At 35.3% G+C, this 22,155-nt stretch overlaps 1 protein-coding gene across 1 annotated transcript in view; it reads right to left on the bottom strand.

Annotated features, from left to right (window-relative positions):
- Positions 1-301: 301 nt before the first annotated feature.
- The window catches only part of BMP3 (bone morphogenetic protein 3), a 35,283-nt gene continuing 13,429 nt past the window's right edge, over positions 302-22,155 (bottom strand). The window contains exons 2-3 of the mRNA XM_031941907.1: positions 9,293-10,206; positions 302-1,213 (exon numbers count right to left, since the gene is read on the bottom strand). Coding sequence (XP_031797767.1) covers positions 1,022-1,213; positions 9,293-10,206 — 1,106 coding nt within the window. The 3' untranslated portion in view covers positions 302-1,021. The remainder of the gene's footprint in view (positions 1,214-9,292; positions 10,207-22,155) is intronic.

Here is a 22,155-nt window from a genome sequence, read left to right on the forward strand (position 1 = left end):
ACATTTGAGATTTTTAAGTGGAATAGTTGGTTTCATTTTTTGCAGTGTAAAAAAATGTTCTCAATTATATGTTCACATAATTAGATAATTTGGTCATTGGCTTGCTACAAAGTAGTAATTTGCTCTTTACCTTTTTTTTAATTTTTTTTTTTTTTTTTTTTTTTTTTGCTGAGGCAATTGGGGTTAAGTGACTTGCTAGAAAGTGTTAAGTGTCTGATAACAGATTTGAACTCAGGTCCTCCTGACTTCAGGGATGGCACTCTATCCACTGCATCACCTAGATGCCCCTTTTTTGCAAAAATTTTTACCAATGATTGGATAATAGTTGCCAGCATACAAAAGGCTATAATTGTGTGAGAATTGAGTAGACTGAACATGTTAAATAAGCATTTCTTCACAGGATCAGGAACATGGGCTCATAGGCTCACATATGAACACATGTACAATCAGATACATATACCTCCAATTTATCCATATAGTAGCCTATGTATGAACTGGATTCCAAAAAGCTTTTAGGGTAAGTCAGACTCAATTGGAATATTGGAATAATACTTACTGAATAATCTCAAAATCTGTGTAAGGCAGGAGTGTATTCAACAGACAAAAATGTTCTCAATTGCCTTTGGTCACCAAAGAAGTAGAAATAAGGGAATGGCAAGCTATGACTTTTTGTGTAGTTCTACTTTCAAATTACCTTTACAAAAATTAGTTGACATCTTCTTAACAATTAAAATCAGTTATTTTGCAATTCACAATAGAGATATAGATTTACAATAGGGAAATTCTTATTTTCAGTCACATTCAAAGGCAATCTGAGTTCCAGTTCTCTAGTTGGAAATCTTCAAAATCTCTCTCTCTCTCTCTCTCTCTCTCTCTCTCTCTCTCTCTCTCTCTCTCCTCTCTCCTCTCTCTTTCTTCTCTATTTTTTCTTTACAAAATTATTTTGGAATGAAATGCATTGGCAGTGCAAAAAAAGTCCACAATTAACTGAGTTAAGCATTCAAAAAATCCCTAGAAGAGGTTATCTACAAGCACAAGACTCCACTGTCATGTTAGGATACACTTTTAGTACCACGTTCTTATTTTCATCAAAGAATAAGATACTGAGAGAAGACATTTTTTCTGGCACACAGCAGGGCTCGGGGATCCCTGGGATGACACCCACAGCTCTCACTATACTCTGGATGGTAGCATGATTGGAAGGCTTCAGAGACTGGAAAGAAAAATGAGGGGGGGGGGGAAACATAAACATAGATTAGGTAGAATCACACTTTAATAGGACTTTGATTAGCTTGGAGCATCAAATCGATCCACTATTAGGAGAAAAAGACAAGCTGTGATACATTAGGCATCTAATCATCAAACTTCCATTATATGATCTAAGGTCATCAGACATCCTGATGATGATCTAATCTCTTATACCTCCTATATTCATGTTTATAGTATAGTTATTATGACAGTGCTAAGACAATATAGGACCTATGATCAAAGAAACATAAGATTATGCTTTATTTACTATACTTACTAAAGTAAGAAACTGGTCTAATTCTTTTTAGAAAAGTTATTGTTATCATTTTTAAAAGAAGCACTTAATTAAAATTATTTACACTTATGCTTAAATTTATCAGAAAATAATGCAGTTAGACCCAAACCCCTCAGATGTGAATCTATAGTCTCTCCGGCCTTTACACTCACATTAGTGAGTCAAATCTCCTCCCCCATTTCTATTCATGTAAATTTTGACCCTTTGTCCAACTCCTCCCACTCATTCCACCATGTCCTCTGGGATTCCTCCTTTGCCTTGAAAAACTACCCTTCATTTTGGAATTCTTCCTCTCATTCTCCTTTTACTTATACTCACAGAGATCTGGCTTTCTCTGGACAATACTTCATCACTGGCCATACTTTATAGCAATGAATGTTTCTTTGCTCATATTCCCTACCAAAGTGTCATGTAGGGGAACTTGGAATACTCATTATCCCTCACTGCCACTTCCAAACTTTCCCTTGCCACCACTGCTTCTCAACTTCTCTTTTCCCTCAGCATTTTCTTAGTCCATTACCCCTACACTGACATACTATAATTAACGGATTCAATTCACATTTCCCTCCACTCCGGAGTCCCTTGCCAACTCCAGATCTGGGTCCGATGGTGTCCTCTGCTCCTGTTGATGTGTTGATGAATGGAGCTGGAAGAAGTCATGCAATCAAAGTAACTGGGTATTCAACAAATTATGTAATATAATCTCAATTGGGCCAGTCTTTTACTCCTCCATGTTTATTTCTCTATCCTTCTTGCAGAAATTACTATAAGTCTTTTCTTTTCTCTTCAAGTCTCATTCACTTGTTGAACTGAGGACCTTATCTTTTAGTTTACTGAGGAAATTCAGTCCATTTATCATGAGCTCAGTATTATTTCTTTCTTTTCATCTCAAAGCTTTTTTACATCATCCCTTCTCCCTTCTCCTACCTTCTGATTCTCTGATGAAGAGATATCCCTTCTTGCCAAGGCCAATCCCTGAACATATGCCCTTGTTCCAATCCCCTTCATTCCTACTGAGCAGATTATTCTCCCAACCACCCCTCTATTCTCTTTCTTCTCTCTCTCCCTATTTTCTGGTTTCTTTTCTTCAGTCTTTGATGAATTAGTCAGTTGATAAACATTTATTAAGATCTTCTATATGCTATGCAATTGTTATAAGCATTTGTGATATGTGTAAAAAATATACGTAAATTCAGTGTAAATGGAGGTAATTCTGCAAAGAAAAGCACACATAGTAGTAGCAGCTTTCCTGATCCTCTCCTACTCATTACTGCTAGTGATCTTTCTCACTAACTACCTTCCCTGCATCTATTTTATATTTCTTCTGCATATTCACAGTCTATATGTACACACTATCTTCCCGCAAAAGAATGTAAATTCGTTGTGGCAGGGATTGTTTCATTTTTGTTTTTGTTTTTCCAGAACATAATATTGCACTTGGTGCAGAGTATGTATTTAATAAATGGTTCTCAATTATTGACAACAGCCTAAATTTTTCATATAATTGGAGCATAAATGAGAATATATATGAATAGATAGACATATATGTACACAAACATATGTGGTGATATAAGGGATTGTGTGTGTGTATATGCTGGGGCAAAATCCATGGTAATATAATAGAGATTTTTTTTTCTATCTTTGAGGGTCACCTCCTATTTTAAGGCAGAAGAAGCTGAAGGAAGCATTGAGTGGTTATTCATTATGTAGTAATATAACAGAAAGATCCCTGATTCTGTAGTCTGAGAACCTCCTTCTGGTACTTACAACCCCTTTGATCTTGGGCATGTTATAACCTTCCTGGACCTTAGTCTCCTAATATGATAAAGGAAAGAGGTGAATTAGATAGTTTCTGAGGTCCCAACCAGTGAGACCTCAGCTCCTAGTCTAGCCTTAGAAATGGAGAGCCAGAGAAAACAATTCATCGGCTGGCCACTGGGTGCCACTGTTACCCCACAGGTTTAGATTTTTGAAAGTTGATGTTAGTGTGGTTGCTACCTCTCAGGAATAATGTAAGCAACAAAATAGAAGGTTATCACACGAATCCTCAAAGTTTGACCAAAGAAACTTGGGTAAAGCTATTTTCTGGGAAAGAGCCTAACGGGCCTATTATTGCTCGTGTGGAACAACATGTGGTTTTGTTTAAAATATCCCAGCCAGCTAAGAGCAGAGCTCACATTGCCCGAGGGCTGGGAATCCAGAAAGGGGAGGTATTGCCAGAGTGATGAGTTGAGCATTCCCTCTTGTATAGTACATGTTGTATATTTTCAAATTGCTACTACTCATAACGGCTTGTTGAGGAGGTTGGCAAAAACCTTTTTTTTAAAATTGTTTATTTTAAATAAATTTAGAAGATGAAACATTAGTAACCTGCCTGAAGTCACACAGCAAGATTGCTGTGGTAAAATACGGTGGTAAAACTGTGGTTAAAGTGTTTAAGATATACCCTTTCCAGAGGCATCCCCAAATAAATGGCTATTTTATTTCATTCTCATTGAAAAAAAGAGTGGGGAGATAGAGTTAAGTTGTTGCTGTTGTTGTTGTTTTTTAAACACCTTAGGAAACTAATGAACAAAGAGAAAAGAAGGCGTATATTTTGTCCAGGCCAGGAACATGTTGGCTCTGCCTAATTTTCACCACTTGGTTTCATGTGGTATATCTCACCATGAGAGTTTGAAGAAATGTATGTACATCTGTTCATATATGTTAGTCTTCTAACTTGATTCTCAAGGGCTGTTTGATGATAGATAACGTGATTATATATTAGATACAAACACATAGAGAGTAGGCAAACTCCCACAAAAAACTTCATTCAGCTTTAGTACTACTTTCAGGATATACATAGATATGTGTGATTGTGTTTGTGTCTACACACACTAAACTCTCATCATGATGATAAGCTTCTTTGTATTGATTCAAAGAGATTCTTCAAAATGAGTCATCTGAATTTGCATACTCCAGTCTTCAAATTCAAGTTTTCTTGTGATACCGCCCCATTTTAATATTTTAGTTGCTCCCCTAAGTTTTAATCATTATGCAAAATGGCATCCATTTAACAGAATAGGCTTATTCTATTATTTTTTCTTAAACACCAGCCGTTTATTTAACAAATAAGGACAAAGCAATAATTATAATATCACAGTTACTTAACATAAAGCAGATTCAAGAAATCATAATCCATAAATCCTTAAACTAGAATCATATTCTCCCACCATTGCATAGAATATTCCTAGAGGAGAATGGACACATACTTAATGAAAACTAGCACAAAAACAGCTGAGTGAGGATGACCTATGTACTTGGGTCTGAAATACAGATTTTTGTCTTTCATTGATTATTTGGACCACACAAAGACCCTTCTATAGTAAGATACCTTTCTAGTGACTAGGCTCATTTAATATGGGGTCACTTGGGAGAAATATAATGTGAAAACCATTTCTCCCATTTTGTTTTGCTCTAAAGAAATTGTTTGCATTGACAAAAATGATGAGTTCTGCGCATGTGACACAGGATAGATATGGAAAATATTCATGGGTGTTTCCTTAGACATTCTTGCTCTTTGGCTTAAATTCAAACTCACAAATCATGGGAGTCAGAAAAATACTAGTAGTCTCTGGTGGGATTACTGGAATTTATGCACAAGTCTTTGATTTGTGTTAATGGGTCTTATCAGGAGCCCCCCACTGTATCTCAGGTATGTAATGCATGCAAGTGCATATTCAGACTATTTTCTAGGGAGTTGGCTTTTTCCCCCCTTCTTCTTAAGGCTTCCTCTGGTCATGTCTGCAACTACCAGGAACAATTATGTCATGCACAAAAGAGCAGAGCAGCAATTTGCTGACTGGAGACATAGAGCCTGTCCGTAAATGTTGTTGTTTGAGTTTCGACTCTGTCTCTTGTGACACTACACTACACATTGTTATGCTGAACCAGACAAATATCTCTCACATGGAAAACCACGCTTGAGTCTTTAGAATGCACTTTTGGAAAATCCTTGCTTTCCAAAGAGAGTAAGACATCACTTTAGCTCTACTCTGTCAACACCTTTGATTACTTCAGTAATTCACTCTCTCCATCCCAGGGGTCAAAAGAAAGAGGGCATCTATAGGACCCATATTAGGAACAGGGAAAGTGTCCTGATCTAAATGAAACTTCTTGGAGTAAGCTTACCTCCTGCCTAAACTTAGCAGTTTTTTCAGACAAAGTGAATCTTCCAAGTCATTTTTGTAACAGTCTAGGAGACATGAGTCTAGTACCTTTGGAAATTTTTTCTTAGGTAGTGTGAACAGAGTCAGCCTCAAAGCCAGTAGGATTTGCCTCTGAAAAAGAACGGCCAGGTGACCCTGGGCAGGTCCCAATCTTGCAATGATCTATATAACTCTGAGACTTCAAATTGCCAAGAAGGTGCTGATCTGCATTGGGAGAGGGAATTTCTTTAACCAGAAGTTCCTTATACCAATAAAATTGTAGATCTTACTTCTACAGATATATATATATATATATATATATGTGTGTGTGTGTATACATATACATACGTGTATATGTATACACACACACACTAACAATATTTTTTTTAACTGGGGTCCAGGGACAAGTCACTTTCCTGCCTACATTCCTTGCTTGAAGATGAAATTAAACATTCTGTTTTTAACTAAGCTAGAAAGGCTACATTTGGTAGAAAACGCGGAAAAATCCAAATGATCTGCACCAGTCAGACTTGCACCTGCCAAGCTTACAATGTCCTTGAGAGATCTGCTGTTCAGTTGAATTTGATTACAGACGCATTAGCAGGGGAGAGTATGTCATCAGCTAAAAGCTTTCATTCCTGACCTGGGACACAGGGTTTGGCCTGGCCTCAATGCTTCATGGTATTCCAGTCCAGCACACATGGGTGTGATAGCTCTGAAACCATCTAATTGAAAGCAGGGAAAGGGCAAAGCCTGGAATTTGGAAGAAGCAGAACACAGCTGTTCTGAATTACAGAACAGGTTGTCAACTTTTGCAGATGAAGAGCTCAGCTATGTAAAACCCGAATCTAACTCACTCGAGGGGCCGAGATGATACATGCCCTAGGCAGCTTTTGTGTTGGGGTGCAAGTGGTCCCATATTGTACTAAATTGACACAGTTCCACAACTCATTGTATTGATCCAGTCAAAAACTTCTATTTTTCCTTTTTCTCAAAATAATTCAACAAGCGTTCAACAGCAAATCTTTTGGCACTCTGCAAGAAATTTTAAGGCAGAATCTTGTATAGGCAATAGTAATGCCATTTTAGTAATTACTCCTTATAAGGAAGCTTCCTAAGGCTTCGTTTTCCATCCTCCCAATTATTAGTCCAATAACAAGAGGGGGGAAAATGGAATAGAAAATTTTAAAGGTTAGGCTGATCACACACAAGGTGATGAGAGATTGAGAACTCAACCTAACAGCCAAACTTCCACCCTTCACTTTGGCAATGAAAAACCTAAGGCTCCCAGATCGGATGCCTATCCAAGTTTTGACTAAACTTATTCTGATTTCAGTTGTTTCAGCTGATCCACTTGTGTTTCTCTCCATCTCCAAAGAAACTGTTACACTTTGGTGGTCCATTGGACTGACTTTAGGTATGAACTGGATTTCAGACTTTGTGATAGTTTAAGGTAGAGTGTAAATGTAAGGAACTAGGATCACAGGTTTAATGGATTTTAAAAACCATTTGTCTAAGTCCAAGAAAGCCTGGTGGCTAGTCTGATATCTCCCAAATAATAAGGGACACAGTTGGAATTAAAGAGTCCAAAGGCTCAGATTCTCCATTTAGCACTCTTTCTACCACACCTGTGACTATTATTAATATCCACATTTTCTCTCCCTCCCCCCCCCACCCAATTAAGAATTCCTTGTTGCCCAGTTTCTTATTTCTTCAGTCTTCCTTCTCCTATTTTCTATTCTCCTTAACCCCACACTGGCCACAAATAGATTTTCCTGACACATATTTTCATCTTTCTCTCATTCACTTCACTCTTCACCCTCTTTAGCTCACAGCAACTTTAGTAGTAAGGAAATTGTAGGGACAATAGGTCTTGGGGTAGCAAAAGTAGCCTCAGGCAATAGGAGCTGGGCCTAGGAGGAAGAAGCAAGGCTGAATACTTAATGAGGGATTAAATAACAAATTAGCTGCTCCTCCCCAGACAGGCAAAACCGTGGATCCTTTGGCTACAACTAGGAGAGACTAAAAAGTTAGCATTTTGGATTGGGACTCAGAAAAGAGCTTCAAGAGAGGGATTGTAATTAACTTAGAGACTTGCAGTGTCAGTCACATTAGATTTAAGGTAAGATGGAACTCATTACTAATTTTTTCCAAAGATGCAAAGGCAGACATATAGTAAAATATAGATGCATCACTTCACCTCCAAATTAGGGGGCTGTGATTTTTTAAATTGCATCCTTGACTTGAGAAAAAAAATTTTTTTAAATAACTATTTTTCTTAATGGAAATTTAATTTGCAAAAGTCTTTTTCATTAGAAAACAAATGTATAGAGTACTTATTTTCAATTTGTGAAATATGAAAGAAATGGGGGTCCTTTCCTGTGTAAACTGTCTTTTTTGAAAGGCTAAATGGTAACTCTTTTTTAGAAATTCCACAAAAAGAATAAGAGCTCATGCATTTCCCTGGCGCTCAGGCTGAAACAGAAAACAAATCCTTAAGGACAGAGTCCTGGAAATAGGCCTTATGCTAAAGGTGTGTATTAAATTTTATTTCATAAATATCATAGAATTTGGAATATGCAAATACTATTTTAAAACCATAAGTCTAAACTTGTCGTGGGGAGGTGGGGAGGGCAAAAGGAGATTTTTCAACTCTTGCCTTTTTTTTCCATTATCTAATAGGAAAATTTTTATTCATTTCAAGTTTTGCATAGAAAATCTATTCCTGGTATAAATTCCATTTATGGAGCCAACTTCTATTTTACAACTGAGATTAGAATTGTTAAAAGCTGAGAGTTGGAGCATAGATACTGGCTTAACAGAAGGACTTATAGCACCACTATGTTTTACTGATTACATTTGTGGGGGGAAGTCCATAAGAAGAACTATGCAACCTGTGGGCAGGGAAAACAGTAGGAATTTGTTAGAGATAAATTTGTCAGGATTCAATGTAATGTATGATAAAGCAAAATCCATATTGATTTTGGAAAAACACAGACAAGTTCTGAGAAGATTTTGGATGGATTTTGGAACAAGTTCATAAAGCCATCTAACTCTGTTTCTTCCTTTACTTTTTAATAGTTGGGAGAGACATAAGATTAAATTAATTTGGGTGATTTTGAGGGGCCAGTTTACCTGGCCTAACCTTAATTTTCCCTTTTTGGAGCCAATTCTTTTGCTAAGAGACTATTAAAAAAAAGTTCTGTTATCAGGACATCAATCTGATTAACTGTCCTTTAATATATCCTTGTAGTCATTCTTTGACTATATTTTACTTGCTAATTATGGACGGAAGCAGGTTCGCACATTACTGATCAATTTAAGACACAGTTTTTGAATTCTACACAAAGAATTCTCTACTTACTTTTCTATATTCTTTAAATCAATCCTGACTTAATAATATTTTGCCAGTCCTTAAAGACCAAGTACTATTATTTCTTAAGCTCACTTAAGTGATAAATGAAAGTACAGGTGGACTTTGTAGATAAGGGGAAAACTCAATCCAGACACTTTAGTATTCAGCAGAATGGATGAAAGTAGAAGAAAAAGAGAAAGTGCCTACCTTTGGCATGGGAAACTGACATGCTCCTGAACAATAATATGCATCAAAGGACTTTGGGGAGATAATCCACTCACTCCAACCAATATCTGCAAAATCCACTTTGAGGTATCGCCTGGCACAGTTCCGGGGTTCAATCCATTGTTTCCTCCTTGCCTTCTTCAAGGTCTGCTCATCAAATTGCAGTGTCTCACTTTTCTGGTGTGGGCCCTTTCTCTGCTTCTTTTTGCTTTTATTCTTCTCAGCTGGTTGTATCTGGAGAGTCTTATAAGGCTTCCTCTTCTCCCAGCCTTCATTCTCCTTATACTGGTATTCTGTGCCTGGAAGCTCATTGTTCTGGAGGGGAAGCAGGGGGCTGCTGATGGAGCGCTTCTTCCTCCGTTTCCTGGACAGAGCAGTCCTCATGTGGCTGTTCAGCTTGGCCAGGGCTCCGGTGGGAAAGTTCCAATGTCCCTGGAGACTTGATACCACACTTTCTGATTCAGAAATGGATGAATCATTGGCATAAACTAAGATATAAGGCTCAGAGTTGGGTGGCATTCCCTTTGAAAGGGAGTGTCCCTCAAAAGTGATCTTGATACCTATGAAAAACTCACCATTTTCTTTTGCTTTGGTCAGGATTTCAGTGACATCTTTGGATTGCCAGGCCAATACATCTCTGTGAAGTTTAGATACATTTATCAAAATATGACCCAGGAACCGACTTTGGTTCCCATCTGGTGTAAGGCTCCAGGCAGACAGGGCAATCTGTATTTGTTTCCTGTATCCATGATGAGAACAACCTCTGGGAGATATGCAGCTCAAACTAATGTTTATTAGTTCTCCAGTGGAGAAATGCAAGGTTGCAGACAAAATACTTTCAGACTTGGTTAGCGAAGTCAGGTTAAAAATATGTAGTTCTTTGTTTTCCAGGGTCCCTAGGAGGGGGGGAAAGAACAGGAGAAATTTAAAATGCCAGAAAAGATCAAAGCAAGAACTAATCATTATTTCTACTCTCTGAAGGGATATTATAAATGCACTGAGCTAATATTGTAGAGAAAAGAGCTGTGACTACAAGTTACAGTAAAATAAACTAGCAAAGTAAGACATCCTAACAAAATAGTACTTTCCCATAGCTCCTTGTCTCAGTTGGAAAACACTAATGGCTTACATTTGTATATCACTTTATGGTTGCAAAGCTCTTTCAAGTACACTTAAGGCTCACAAAAAACCCAGTGAGGGAGGTAATTGAAAATTCTTATTATCCACATCTTAAAGATATTTAGTTAGGAGAAAGTAAGCAACTCAGCTAGCAGATTCCTAGAACTGGAGTTGGCAGCTTGTTATAACAGGGAAAGCAATGGTCTGGAGGGAAACTTAGGTCTGGTTCTAGCTTTCACAACTAGTTAAGCAACCCTGAGCTTAATCTTTCCAGGCTCCATTTCTTCATCTATAAAATGCAAAAGAAAAAAAAAGAAAAAAAAAAAAAAAAAAGCTGAACCAAAGAATCAGAAGAGCTCTTAGTTATCTAGTCCTACTTTAAAAAGGAAATCCTTTCATAAATCCCCAATAAGTCAATCTCTGCTTGAAAACTACCAATGGTTTTAATTTTGAAACATCAGAGAAAATTGCGGTTTCTGGTGAAGAATGCAACTCTATATTAATAATATCATAAGATTCAATAAAATTTCAAGACAGTAGGGGGAAAGTGCTACATTGAGTGCTAAATGAGAAAATTCCTCCACATCCATCTCCTTTAATATTTGGAGGCAGATCATTCTACTTTAAAAAGGTCTCCTTTAGAAAGAAAGAAATTTTTCTTTCCTCATATGTGTCTGTTTACTTCGGATATTTCTCCCAATCCTGAAGATGGCAACCCATCCATGTGTCTCTTCTCCATGTCCCACCATAAATTAACCACATGGATGTCACATCAATGTGCTTTCTTGACATCAATTCTAAATCTCCTCTTTATAATGCCTACTCATTGTTTCTATTTTTTGTTCTCCTGGGCCTTAACGATTAGAATTGTCTAAAAGTGGGATGGACAGTCTTGAAAGGTAAAGGATTCCCTCTTATCTTGAGGTCTTCAAGTAGAGACTGGTATTTCCTAGTGTGGATGCTTTTCATTTATGTATTAGATCATATGGTTGTCAAGCTACCTTTCAGTGCTCAAATTCTGAGTTTTTGTGACGTATTTGAAAACAGCTTATCTTGCACTTTCAAAATCTTACCTTTTCTAGACTAAAGATTCTTCTTCTAATTGTTCCTCATATCATGGTCTCTTATTTTCTCATTATCCTGGTCATTAAGATAGAGATCTTAGACTTGAACCTAGGGATTCAATGTTGTTGTTTTGTTCCCCTCCTCCCATTTTAACAAAATAACAAGATAAATCATACCTTCCCCTACATAGGAGTAAAGAGGGTTAGGGTGAAGAATGAAGATGGGATGACTAAGCATAAAAAGTACTTGCCTTTTACTGAGAAAATGAAATGTCCATTTAAATTGTTACTTTTCATTTAATTTTAATATATGTTTAATAGTTGAACTTGGCCTCTACCACACTGAAACCTGGCTGAATTCAATGACATTCCATTAATATAGTCAATGAGTTGTCTTTCACTTATCATGTATTTTAAAACAAAAATAGATCCTCTACATTTCTCATTCTTCAAAGAGAAAATTGGGGAAAGCAAAGAGGGCTCAATATGGTGCAGTTAACTAGCAACTAGCCTGAGGTTTGGACTCTAGATTTGATTCCCAGATCCATAATCAAACCACAAGGATCCACGCTCTTACATATTTGTTTCAGGAAAATACACACAACCATGAAATCATGTTCCTGATCAAAAACATATTTTAGTAAAAACAAAACATTTCTCTAAAGATGTGGAAATTTTAAAAATGAGTTCATTGAGTTCCCTAAGCACAAGTGAAGTACAACGGGAAACATGTTTTACTCATTTTTAACAGTGTGTGAAGGAAAAGGAAGAACCTGCCATTGGTGCACATTTGTACAATCCATGACACCAAGATAATATTTTACAGACTTTATAACAGAGTCATGGCATCAGACTTCTTCCCAATCTTTTGCTTTAATTCATACCATTCAACCTAGTATATATTTTTATCCAGACCTTTATGCAGGAGATTGAAACCGTTCCAGCTTAAAATGGAATAAAGAGAGATTACACTATACAGAAATCTAGCCAATAGTGAGTAAACAAACATATCATTCAAAGGCTATGGGTGCAAGATATTTAATGTCCCAATTAATTCAATTTCTTTTTCCCCTATTTTATTTAAAAATGTTTCTCCCTTAAGAATTTCTCAGGAAGAATCTTCTGGCAAGGTAGAAGACTCAAAAGTTATTCCTTATTCTGGCCCCTTACAGAATAAAAATATGTGCCAAATGAAATAAAAGAACAGCAATTAAAAGAGAAGAAATAAAAAGTAACTTGGCAAGGTAATCAACTTGTTAAAAATATCATATAGGACACTATCAACTTAATTCTCCCTTAAATGCTCTACATGCCTGCCTTCATACTCCAGATCTCACAATATCCATTCTCAATGGTGGCAGCTACAGTGACTCTAGAGAAAGGAGATTGTTGAGAAGAAAACAAAGAAACAAAATATTTATTAAGTGCACCCTATTTACCAGGCACTGTTCTAAATATTGGGAATACACATATAGACAAAAAGAAAAACATTCTCTCCCCTCAAATAACTTTTATCTTAATGGAGAAAGAAAACATAAAAGAATTGAAAAGCTGGTTGGAAGTGAGGAGGACACTCCCAAAGAAGGGGGTTAGTTTTGAAATCTAAAAGCTAGGAACAAAACTGAAAAGAGAATGAAGGCTGGCCTAGGCTCCTCTAACAAAAAATGGAGGTTCCAGGAGGAAATTACCAGTGAGAAAAAAGGGGAGGGTTTACCGAGGAGTATTCCAGGTTGAAAGGATGGAAGGGGTGATTGCATATTGAGAAGGCTCTGGGTCCTGAGGGAAGTTTTAGGATGAGATATGATGGTTTGGAAGTTCAGTAACCAGGAACAAGGCTGGGAGCAGATTGATGAGCTTTAAGATGTCAGAACAATGTCTTTTCTGACTCAATGAAGTCTCTATCTTGGCAGTAATTCAATCAGACTGTTCAGTCCCTCAACAAGTTGCTTCCTATGTAGTCAGAGGAAGCAACAAAATAGCATAAATGTTGACAGAAAGAACAAAAAAAAATTATAATGCAATGAGTAAATAAAATGGAGCTAGAGAGCCCTAGGATAAAACTATTAAAATTGTATAATCAAGCAATAATTATAGATAGAACTTTCCAAAAGAGAAAGAAAGACCATTAAAAGTCAGAGAGTGGTTTAAAAGGCAAATAAAATTACTTTTAGATAGCATCTGGAAAACTTTAACAAAGTTAAAAATTCACAGTAAATACCCTGGGGTTAGAGGGAGGGGAATAAAGAAAGATGTCATAAAAAGAACCAAAAAACTCAATGATATTATATTAAAGCAAATCTAGTGGATATCATTTTAGAATTCAATTGTTCAAAAACAATTGGTATAGAAAACAGAATCAACAAGTTCCTAGAGAAGAATGAAAAAACACAAAATCCTATCAGTCATATTTCAAGAAATCAAAAGAAAATCATCAAAAAGTATTCAAAATAGAAGACAAAGCATAGATGGACTTCACAGGAGAGAAACTCTAAATATAATATATACAACAATGTTGTTACCAAGTTCCAATCTCTAAAAATAAAGAAAAAAACAAATGTTGCAAGTATTTTGAAGAGAGGGATACCATATCAGATGCCATACCAAAACTCTAGTTGTTATAATGCAGAATAACACATCATGAATCAGAAAGTTAAGAATAAATTGGAACATGATATATTTAATGGGAAAGAAAAAAAAGGCTTTGAATGTTTAAGAAAACCAAAACTTGGTAACTAATAAGACTATGGCAATAGATAAAAGAAACAAGAAAAAGAAATAAATTCAAACATCTGAAAAGATATCCAGTGCTTATGTTCCAAAAAGGGGAGAATTTATAATCCTTTCAGAAACCAATCATTTCTAAGGGACAATGAAAGAATGAGACAAGCACTGATCTTGAGAGTTGAAAAGACTAAGAAAAAAAGAATAAAATAGACATATAAAGGAAGGGGAAAGGAGGGAGGTGAAACAAAAAAACAGGGCATCCCAGGAAATGATTAGTCAAACAGGTAGGGGAAGTTGAAGAAATTGGGGACCTTTAGTAGTTCCTCAATTAACTTGATGAAATTATAGGATAACTCATGATAGGCTTAAAAAGCAGGAACAAACTCTTCAAAAGAAATCAGCTCTTGCAAAGATATACGGTGTAAGAACCCAGCTTTTGAAAGAAAATGCAGTGATGGGAGGATATGGAGTGGGGAGATAAAAAGTAATTTTGCTCTTTACCTTATTCGAAACAGTAGCTTTACAGAGGAGCAACTTTGCTAATAGGAGATATGGTGCTCAGGAGAATTAATTCCTAGAGGTGCTCATGTATAGTAGGAGTGACTGGGGAGAAAGAGGGATATTTTACTAGTACTATTCATATAATGTAATTTCAGTAAATGATTTTGCTTTAAGCTAATTGTTGAAGAGCTAACTTTCAATCTTGGGGCTCATGAACTAAAGTTTTAGTAATATTTAGTAGAGTCACAGAGTAACCAGGAGATGTAACCTGGGAGTGAAATTTGGGAAGGAGTATCTCAAAAGTAATTGTGCCTTATTGGCAGGGAAGTAATATAGTGGATTGAGTGCTGAATTGTTCACTGGTAACAGTTCTTTCTGTGTGCCTAATTTGCTGCCAGAGAATGACTTGAGGATGGATAGAAGAGAGCCCAATGTTCTTTTCTTTTTTTTTTTTTTAAAGAATGATTTAAGCAATTAAAGTTAAAAGCAATTTTAAGCAGATTCAATTTTTCCAGAAAATATGTTGATTTTTATTTCGTGATATATATTCCCAGACTCTGATCTCACTGCCACTATACACCCAAGTTCAAGCCTTTAGTATTTCTTGTCTAGATTATTCTTCCAAGTCATAGTGAGTCAAAAACTCATTACTGTCATATAATTTTCCCTTAAGTACAATATCACTCTGTTAAAAACCCTTCTATTATCACAGAGTTCCTAACTAGCAGTCTATAAAGTTTTATAAAATTTAGTTATCTAATATTTTAAAACCTAAATTTCAATATGTTAGGTATTTTTAATCCTTTGTATCTTCTTTGATGTATTTTAAAACATTATTCTGAGATGATGTCTTTAGATGTCAACACTCCAACTGGCCAAGGACACAAAAATAATTATGATCTCTGCTCTAGAGAATAAACTTTGTACTCTTTTGTCACTCAAGGCTTCATATATTCCACTAATCCCTAAAACAGATAGACTGCTCATGTTGCCCCTCAAATATATGCAGCATTTTCTTGTCTTCATGCCTGTGTTCAAGCTAATTTGCCCAGTTACACTATTTTCAACCTACTTCTATAACACAGAAATCCAACATATCCTTTAAAAGACATTCAAAATCTCCACATATCTCTCACAATTTTCTACTGAACACCCAGCATTGTTTATACCACCCAGGTGGCCTTTCATAGATAGCAGTTTATACATTTCATGAAGTGTCTGCCTGTTGTTATTTAATAATCTTTATACTAATAGGCATTGCGTTTGTTAAAATAGAGCCTCCTGAGAGCATGCACTAGGCATTGATCTTCTTTATATATCTGAAATGTGTAGTATAATCAATATTAAAAATATATATTGAATTAGTGAATCAAGTCATTATCTGAAGTAAGGGAGAAAGAAATCCTGGCTTCTTTCAATTACCAGCTAAAATCCCATCTTCTCCAAGAAACCTTTCATTATTCTCTTTAATTCTAGAGATTTACTTCTGTTGATTATTTCAACTTTGTCTTGTATATAGCTTATCTGAATGTTATTTGTTTACATGCTTTCTCTTTCATTAAATTGTAAACTTCTTGATAGCAGAGATGTTTTATTTTTTATTGTATTCCCAGTACTTAATACATTGTAGGCACTTAATACAATTTTTTTGACTGATTCTATCTTTTAAATCCAAACTTAAATAACATCTTTTCCAAGAAAGCTTCACTTAACTCTGACATTTCTTTTTCCTTTATACTCTCATAGCCCTCTGTCTATACTTTTCTTACATAAAGAATGCTCTATTATTATCTATGCACATGGCTTATCTCCTTAAAATCTTCTCTCTTATTTTTCTAAAATCTTAAGAACAGGGAGTATATCTTCTGAATCTTTGAATCTCTCCTAGCACCTAGCACATATACACAGTTACCCAAAATAAATTAATGAATAAATTAGGCTTATCAACAAAGGAATGAATTCCTTCATGAAGTTGTTTTTGTTACTGAAAAAATTCTAACAAAGATCAGATAATCATATATCAAGGACAATATGAAAAGGTCTTCCATCACTGACTGTTATAAGAATAACCTATCTTATAATGAAAAAGTTATAAAGATTATATCATGGGATAGAGAACATAGTACCCAGGAAATGAGATAAGAGATATAGGAATAATCATAATTATTTAGTGTTAGCTAAAGTGTTAGGTGTAAGAAAAGTCTATTATTCTTTTTTTTAAAGAAATATATATTTTTTAAGTTAATAATAGATGACCATCACCCATAGGTGGGACTATTTTCTAAGCGGTAGTAAATAAATCCAATCTTTCATCTGTAATTTTGCTAAGAACTTAGCAAAAATGAGTGTTTGGGACAGCTAGGTGACACAGTGGATAGAGTGCTGGGCCTGGAATCAGAAAGACTTATCTTCCTGAATTCAAATCTGGTCTCAGACACTTACTGGCTGTGTGAACTGGGACAAATCACAACTGTGTTTGCCTATAAAAGGAACTGGAGAAGGAAATGGCAAACCATTCTGGTATCTTTGTCAAGAAAACTCCAAATGGGGTCAGGAAGATTCAGACACAACTGAAAAGAATAAACACCAAAACAACATAAATATGTATTATGAACCAATTAATATTTGTCATACACATATATGGTGAATTTAATAAAAATCTAATCATTCTAAAATAAAAGGGACTTTGGAAGTCATATAATCCTACACCTTCATTTTATAGATGTAGAAACAGAAACAAAGTGATAAATTGCCTTGGTTGGTCAAAGTCACCCAGCTGAAGTATCAGGACTAGACTCCAAATGTCTTGAGTCTTTATCCACTTCTCAGTATCACATTGTGGATTTAAGTGAAACATATGCTAAAGTCTTATTTTGGTTTTCCATTAATTTTCCATTAAAAATTGTGCCTAATAAATTCTGGCACAACTCTTGGGTTTCAATTTAAATTTAACAATCCATGCTATAAGAATAATCTATTTTATAATGAAAAAATAATAAAGATTATATCTTGGGACAGAGGATATAGTATCCAAGAATGTACATGATACAGTGGATATGTAAAAATATAAAATCCTTACATTTTTTCATTTATCATGACCATTTTTGTATGTATGGTCATGTATCATGACCATTCCTTTGAAATCTCTATTTTTGAAGCAGAAGAGATTAAGAAGAGTTGGCAAGAATACACAAGGAAGATCTTAAGATCATTGATAACCACAATGGTGTGGTTATTGACTTAGAGCCAGACATCGTGGAGAATGAGTCCAAATAAACTTAGGAATTATTGCTAACAATAAGGTTATTGGAAGAGACAGAGTTTCAGCTGAACTATTCAAAACCCTAAAAGATGATGCCCTTCATATGCCAGCAAATTTGGAAAACTCAACAGTGGCCAATACATAGAAAAAAAAGATCAGTTTACCTCCCAATTCTGAAAAAGAGTGATACCAAGAAATGTCCAAATTATTATTATTATCTTTATTTATTTATTTATTTTTGCTGAGGCAATTGGGATTAAGTGACTTGTCTTGGGTCACACAATCCCACAGCCAGGAAGTGTTAAGTGTCTGAGACCAGATTTGACTCAGGTCCTCCTGACTTCAGGGCTGGTACTCTATCCCCTGTGCCACCTAGCTGCCCCAAATATTCAAATCATTAAACAAACGCACTTATTTCACATGCTAACAATGTAATTCTTAAGATTCTGCAAGCTACACTTCAGCAATATGCTAACTGAGAATCACCAGAAGATCAGGCTGGTTTTCAGAAAGCAGAGGAACTAGAAACCAAATTGCCAAGATTCATTGGATAATTGAGAAAAGCAAAGGAGTTCCAGAAAAACCTATACATCTACTTCACTGATTACACTAAAGCCTTTGTGTCAATCACAACAAAATGTGGGAAGCCTTCAAATGGAATACTAGATCATCTTACGTGTCTCCTACATGTGAGCCAAGAAACAACAGTGAGAACTGAACATGGAACAGATTATTGGCTTGATATAGGAAAATAAGGCTATATATACTCATTTATTTAATTTATAGAAATCATCTGATATATAAACTTGTAGACATCATGCAAGGCACCAGACTGAATGAATCAAAAATTGGAATTAAGGTTTCCAGGAGAAATATCAACAATCTCAGATGTGTGGAAGATATCATTCTGACCAACGATGGCAATTGGGAAGAATTAAGAAGCCTCTTGATGAGACTTGATGAAGTTGAAATAAGAGTGTCAACACTGGCAGTAAGGTTAATATCAAATAGGGAACTTCCGGGGGTGGAGCCAAGATGGCAGAGTACAGCCTGGAAGCTGCTGGAGCTCTCTCAGTTTCCCTGGAAAACTACAAAAAAGGAAAGAAAATGAGTAAGAAACAGAAAAGAACTTTGACCACAGAAAGTGATAGAGCAGACCAAAACACAAGCTCAAACAAGGACAAAATGTGCACAGAAGATATCTCAAAAAGTGATGTGAATTGGGCTACAACCCAAAGAGGCTTTATAAAAATCTTTATAAAAGACTTTAGAAGGCAAAAAAGAGGTAGAAGGAAAAATGAGAAAGGAAGTACAGAGATGTCTGAGAGAGTCAACAGCTTGAAAAGGGAAAGAAGACAATTGTTTGAAGAAAACAACTCATTAAAAAAGTAGAATTAACTAAATGGAAAAAGAATCAAAAGCTCATTGAAGAAAATCACACATTAAAAAATAGAATGGGGAAAATGGAAGCTAATGATTTTGTGAGACAGCAACAAACTAAAGAAGGTCAAACAAGCTAAAAAGAATGAAAAAGTAGAAGAAGAAATCTCACTGGAAAAACAGCCAACCTTGAAAATAGATCCAGAAGAGACAAAAATTATTGGCTTACCTGAAGGCCATGACCAAAAAAAGAGCCTGAAAGAGATCATTAAGGAAAACTGCCCTGATATTTTAGAAACAGAGTGGGGAATGCTCATTAAAATAATTCATTTATCACCTTAAAAAAAAGATCCCACAAGGAAAATCCCAAGGAATATTGTTGTAAAACTCCAGAACTACAACTTCAAGGAAAAAATACAGCAAGCTGTCAGACAAAAACAATTCAAATATCAAGGAGCAACAGTCAGGATTAGCCAGGATCTAACAGCTTCTACAGTAAATGATCCGAGGGCTTGGAATGCCATATTCTGGAAGGCAAAGGACCTGGGATTACAATCAAGAATTAACTACCTAGCGAGACAGGGGGGCATCACATGGATTGAAGATGTGGTTTTGAATGGACTCTGGTGTGATGACATCAAAGAAAAAGATATGGGGTGGAAAAGGGTTTGTACTTGGAAAAAGTGGAAAGGAGAAGTATAATGGGATAATTAGTTCACATGAAAAGGTACAAAAGACCTGTGAAGGGAAAGAAGGGAGGGGATGAACATTGTCTGAAGCTTGATCTGGGTTCTAAGAGGGAATTAATCATTCAGTTGGGTCTAGAAATTTATATAACTTCTATAAAGAAGTAGGCGGAAAAAGAGAAAAGAAAAGAGAAAGGCAGGGGAGATAGGGCAGAAACTCTAGAGAAAAAGGTAAGAGAAGAGGGGAAGAGGTGATAGAAGATAACAGTGAATGGAATGGAGAAGGGGGAGGGTAATAAGAGATAAAGGTAAAAAAGAACATGATTAAGGACGGGGTGGAAAGTAAGAAAAATATATATATAGGAGAGAAAATAGGATGGAGGGAAATACAAAGCTGGTAATCATAACTGTGAATGTGAATGGGATGAATTCTCCCATAAAACCGAAGCATTCAAATATCAGAGTGGATTAAAAAACAAAATCCTACAAAATATTGTTTACAACACATTTAACACAGAGATACATACAGAGTAAAGGTAAAAGGCTGGAAGAGAATTTCTTATGATTCAGCTGAAGTTAAAAAAAAAAAAAAGCAGGGGTAGTAATTCTGATCTCAGATAAAGCAAAAGTAAAAATAAATCTTATAAAAAGAGATAAGGAAGAAAAGTACATCTTGATAAAGGGAACTGTAAAACATGAAGTAATAACAATACTAAATATGTTTGCACTAACCAGTAGACACAGCCAAATTCCTAGAGAAGATTTTAAGCCAGTTATAGAAAGAGACAGTAAGACTATATATACTAGTAAGAGACCTCAACCTTCTCCTCTCAGGATCAGACAAATCTGATCACATAATAAATAAGAAAGAAACTAGAGAGATTAATAGAATCCTAAAAAACATAAATATGATAGACCTCTAAAGAAAACTGAATAGAGACAGAAAGGAATACACCTTTTTCTTGGCAGTATATGGCACTATCACAAAAAGTGACCATGTATTAAGGCATTAAAAACCTCACAATCAAATGAAGAAAGGCAGAAATAGTAAATGCTTCCTTTTCAGATCATGATGCAATAAATATTATATTCAACAAAGGGGCAGAGGAAGATAGACTAAAAACCAATTGGAAATTAAATAATCTAATTCTAAAAAATGAGTGGGTCAAACAATAAATCACAGAAACAATCAATAATTTCATCCAAGAGAATGAAAAGAATGAGACAACATACCAAAACCTACGGGATGCAGGCAAAGAAGTTCTTAGGGGGAAATTTTATAGCTCTAAATATCTATATAAATAAAATAGAGAAAGAAGAGATCAATGAATTGGGCATGCAACTAAAAAAAGCTAGAAAAAAATTAAAAACTCTCAATTAAATGCCAAATTAGAAATTCTGAAGCTCAAAGGAGAGATTAATAAAATTGAAAATAAGAAAACTGTTGAACTAATAAATAAAACTAAGAGTTGGTTTTGTGAAAAAACCAACAAAATCGATAAACCTTTGGTTAATTTGATTAGAAAAAATAAAGTAAAACACCAAATCACCAGCATCAAAAATAAAAAGGGTGAATCAATGATTAAGAAATTAAGGCAATTACTAGGAACTATTTTGCCCAACTGTATGACAGCAAATCTGATAATCCAACCAAAATGGATGAATATTTACAAAAATATAAATTTCCCAGATTAACAGAAGACAAAATAAATTACATAGTCCCATTTTAGAAAAAGAAATTGAACAAGCCATTAATGAACTCCCTAAGGAAAAAAATCTCCAGGGCCAGATGGATTCACAAGTGAATTCTACCAAACATTTAAAGAACAATTAATTCCAATTATTAAAGAATAAATAATTCCAATTTGGAAAACTTGGTAAAGAAGAAATCCTGCCAAATTCCTTCTATAACATAGTGTACTGATTCTTAAACCAGGAAGAGTCAAAACATAGAAAGGAAATTACAGATCAATCTCCCTAAAGAATATTGATGCAAAAATTTTAAATAAAATATTAGCGAAGAGATTACAGTAACTTATCAGCAGGATAATACACTATGACCAAGTGGGATTTATAGCACTGATTTATACCAGGAACACAGGGCTGGTT

Source organism: Sarcophilus harrisii, chromosome 6, assembly GCF_902635505.1.
Source record: "Sarcophilus harrisii chromosome 6, mSarHar1.11, whole genome shotgun sequence".
In the NCBI taxonomy this organism is placed as follows: domain Eukaryota; kingdom Metazoa; phylum Chordata; class Mammalia; order Dasyuromorphia; family Dasyuridae; genus Sarcophilus; species Sarcophilus harrisii.